This window comes from Drosophila santomea, chromosome 2R (genome assembly GCF_016746245.2).
Source record: "Drosophila santomea strain STO CAGO 1482 chromosome 2R, Prin_Dsan_1.1, whole genome shotgun sequence".
NCBI lineage: Eukaryota > Metazoa > Arthropoda > Insecta > Diptera > Drosophilidae > Drosophila > Drosophila santomea.
In genome coordinates, this window is record NC_053017.2 from 3,662,251 (window position 1) to 3,665,807 (window position 3,557).

Consider the following 3,557-nt stretch of genomic DNA (forward strand, 5'->3'; position numbering starts at 1 on the left):
CCAGTAACGCATTTCGCTTTAGCGAAAGCGATGTGCAAGGGTCAGCGTAATGCGAGGCGGGCATGTGCGCGCTGGGTGACCGTCGAAGGCACGGAACTCCAGACGGCACGAGGCGCTGACTATGCGCTCTGCTGGGACCGCTGCCTCCAACCGAAGACTTGGCGGCCTTAATAAATTTGATTTGCATTTAGTTGGTAAGATACCAGAATTCAGAGCAGTTGGCTCTAATAAAAAGAACCATTCAATACAAACGTATTTGGTTTAATTTATATTCTTTTATAAATAGGCTGCAAAAGAAAATTTTAAATCTCATTGAATGTGGTTTGTGGTCCTGAAAAGGACCGATTGTAGAGTATGCTAGGGCTTGGGCTGCCAGTTGAAGCCTTGCCAACTTAAGCACGCTCGCCGCGGATGCGTCGCGCTAATTGGATGTCCTTCGGCATTATGGTGACACGTTTGGCATGAATGGCACACAAGTTGGTATCTTCAAAGAGACCAACCAGATAGGCTTCGCTAGCTTCCTGCAGGGCCATAACAGCCGAGCTCTGGAATCGCAAGTCAGTCTTAAAGTCCTGAGCGATTTCACGCACCAGACGCTGGAAAGGCAGTTTGCGGATCAGAAGCTCTGTGCTCTTTTGGTAGCGACGGATCTCACGCAAGGCCACTGTTCCAGGGCGATAGCGGTGGGGCTTCTTTACACCTCCAGTCGCAGGGGCGCTCTTGCGAGCGGCCTTAGTAGCCAGTTGTTTGCGTGGCGCCTTTCCACCAGTCGATTTGCGTGCAGTTTGCTTGGTACGAGCCATTTCCGATTTGAGTTTCACCACAGTTCACGTTCACTACTTCACGTTTCAAAACACAATAAACGATCAGAGCATTTGCTACCTACTTATATAGCAAGCGTGGATGGTGAGAAAGAGAAAGAGAAACAGAGGCCATCTCATTTGACAAGCGAGGAACGAAACGAACATATCATTCGTACTCTCTCGGGTTTTTGGCGTTTTACGTATAAATAGAGGCACACAGAAAATGTTGAAATTAGTTCTTCAGTGACTTTCGGACTGTGTGTGTGCAGAATAGTATAAAACAGTGAATAATGACTGGTCGTGGTAAAGGAGGCAAGGGATTGGGAAAAGGTGGCGCCAAGCGTCATCGCAAAGTGCTTCGTGATAACATCCAAGGTATCACGAAGCCTGCTATCCGCCGTTTGGCTCGTCGTGGCGGTGTGAAGCGCATATCTGGACTCATATACGAGGAAACGCGTGGTGTTCTGAAGGTTTTCTTGGAGAACGTAATTCGTGATGCCGTCACCTACACCGAACACGCTAAGAGAAAGACTGTTACAGCCATGGATGTTGTGTACGCTCTGAAGAGGCAAGGCCGCACCCTCTACGGATTTGGCGGTTAAACAAAAAGTCCTGTACTTTTATTAAGCAATCGGTCCTTTTCAGGACCACCACTCACTTTTTAAAAGGAGGTACATTTTCAAAAAAATATTTCCTTTTATTGGATGGGAATCCCAAGAATGAGGTAGTCCGCTATTGCATCAAACTAAATGTCGATCATTGATTGCTTTTTCAGGTAGACCAAATTGAGAGTATAGTGTGTATCTATTGATAGTTTCATAACATGGCTTTGTACAGACTGTACTGAATTCAGACACCGTGTGTATATCAACGCATCGTGGAGTGCGAAAAATAAAAAAACTACTTTATATTTTATATAATAGAAAATTGGAAAAATCTTACTGCATATATCAATAAAATATGACAATTCTTAAAATAATTTTTTGTATAATTTATTTAATACAACATAATAGTAGTTTAAAATTTTTTCAAATCTTTGGTAACAATTTGGTCGTCCTGAAAAGGACGGTTTGATTGACGATTTTATGTACAAGTAGGGTTTCAGCTTTTGAAACGTTTAGTTTAAGCCTTCTTCTCGGTCTTTTTGGGCAACAGAACAGCCTGAATATTCGGCAAGACTCCACCTTGGGCAATAGTGACGCCGGAGAGCAGCTTGTTTAACTCCTCGTCGTTGCGGATGGCCAGCTGTAAATGACGCGGAATAATTCTAGTCTTCTTGTTGTCACGAGCAGCATTGCCTGCCAACTCGAGAACTTCAGCGGCCAGATATTCCATTACGGCTGCTAGGTAAACTGGAGCGCCTGCACCAACACGCTCGGCGTAGTTGCCCTTCCGGAGCAGACGGTGAATACGGCCCACAGGGAATTGAAGACCGGCACGGTTGGAGCGGGACTTTGCCTTTCCCTTCACTTTGCCACCTTTTCCACGTCCAGACATTTTGCTTTGCGTTTATTTCACTTAGTTCACTTTACACACGGAACACGAATGCTGGCCGAACCCCGGCAGGGAAATATTTATACTTTTTCGTCTGCCAGCGCTTTCAGTTAGGGGTGGGTGACTTAGACCTGAAATGATTGCCCGTAAAAAAGTATAAAAATGAACGCGTTCGGAGCCACATTATGATAAGTGAATTGTGTTTGTGAAAATATAAGTAAAGTAAATAATGCCGCCGAAAACTAGTGGAAAGGCAGCCAAGAAGGCTGGCAAGGCTCAGAAGAATATCACCAAGACCGACAAGAAAAAGAAGCGCAAGAGGAAGGAGAGCTATGCCATCTACATTTACAAGGTTCTCAAGCAGGTCCATCCTGACACCGGCATTTCATCTAAGGCGATGAGCATCATGAACAGCTTTGTAAATGATATTTTCGAGCGCATTGCTGCCGAGGCGTCTCGTCTGGCTCACTACAACAAGCGCTCGACCATCACCAGTCGAGAAATCCAAACGGCTGTTCGCCTGCTTCTGCCGGGAGAGTTGGCCAAGCATGCTGTCAGTGAGGGAACCAAGGCTGTCACCAAGTACACCAGCTCCAAATAATTTGTTCCTACGAATGCTGCGGACAATAATCCAAAACGGCCCTTTTCAGGGCCACAATGTGTTTCACCAAGGAAATGTATTTTTCAATATATCGTCGATTTCAACTTATCCATCCCCAATATGGGGTTAAAATTGTTCAAATTTGATTAGATATATACCAAAAAATCGGAAATGAAAACTCAATACGCTCAAAAAGCAACGTAATTCAATAACCAGACACGACGCGATGGTTGCCAATAAAATTAATGGAGCATTTTAATTTTCAAATAGTATTTAAATGAAAGTTTTTTCTCTTGCAACGGAATCGTTGTAGCCCTGAAAAGGGCTTGTTTAAACAAATTTTAGATCTGGAAATCTAAAATTTTGATTGCGAACATGTACTTTTCACAATTTACTTCTTGGCAGCCGTAGTCTTTGCTTTCGGCTTCTTGGCCGTAGCAGAAACCGCTGCTTTCTTCGCAGTCTTTTTGGGTTTTGCAGACGCCGCTGGCTTTGCCTTTGGGGCTTTGGCTGCTGCAGCCTTCGACTTCGCTGCGGTCGCGGTCGCTTTCGCCTTTGTTGCGGCGGGCTTCGACTTTACGATTCCAGTTTTCTTAGCATCCTTGGCTTTTGCCTTCTCGGTTTTCTTTTCTCGGCAGTCTTTTTGGTGGCCACAGCCT

At 44.8% G+C, this 3,557-nt stretch overlaps 4 protein-coding genes across 4 annotated transcripts; 2 read left to right on the forward strand and 2 right to left on the reverse strand.

The window, feature by feature from the left end:
* Positions 1–329: 329 nt before the first annotated feature.
* Positions 330–868, reverse strand: LOC120446199 (histone H3). Its single transcript, XM_039627048.2, has one exon. It carries the CDS (start codon positions 801–803, stop codon positions 393–395), a length of 411 nt encoding a protein of 136 aa, XP_039482982.1. The 5' UTR covers positions 804–868; the 3' UTR covers positions 330–392.
* A 157-nt stretch (positions 869–1,025) lies between these two features.
* On the forward strand, positions 1,026–1,450 carry LOC120446203 (histone H4). Its single transcript, XM_039627054.2, has one exon. The coding sequence runs from the start codon at positions 1,094–1,096 to the stop codon at positions 1,403–1,405; it is 312 nt and encodes a 103-aa protein (XP_039482988.1). The 5' UTR covers positions 1,026–1,093; the 3' UTR covers positions 1,406–1,450.
* A 410-nt stretch (positions 1,451–1,860) lies between these two features.
* LOC120445991 (histone H2A) lies at positions 1,861–2,361 on the reverse strand. Its single transcript, XM_039626723.2, has one exon. The coding sequence runs from the start codon at positions 2,298–2,300 to the stop codon at positions 1,926–1,928; it is 375 nt and encodes a 124-aa protein (XP_039482657.1). The 5' UTR covers positions 2,301–2,361; the 3' UTR covers positions 1,861–1,925.
* Positions 2,362–2,428: 67 nt separating this feature from the next.
* Positions 2,429–2,946, forward strand: LOC120445992 (histone H2B). Its single transcript, XM_039626724.2, has one exon. The coding sequence runs from the start codon at positions 2,527–2,529 to the stop codon at positions 2,896–2,898; it is 372 nt and encodes a 123-aa protein (XP_039482658.1). The 5' UTR covers positions 2,429–2,526; the 3' UTR covers positions 2,899–2,946.
* Positions 2,947–3,557: the final 611 nt, after the last annotated feature.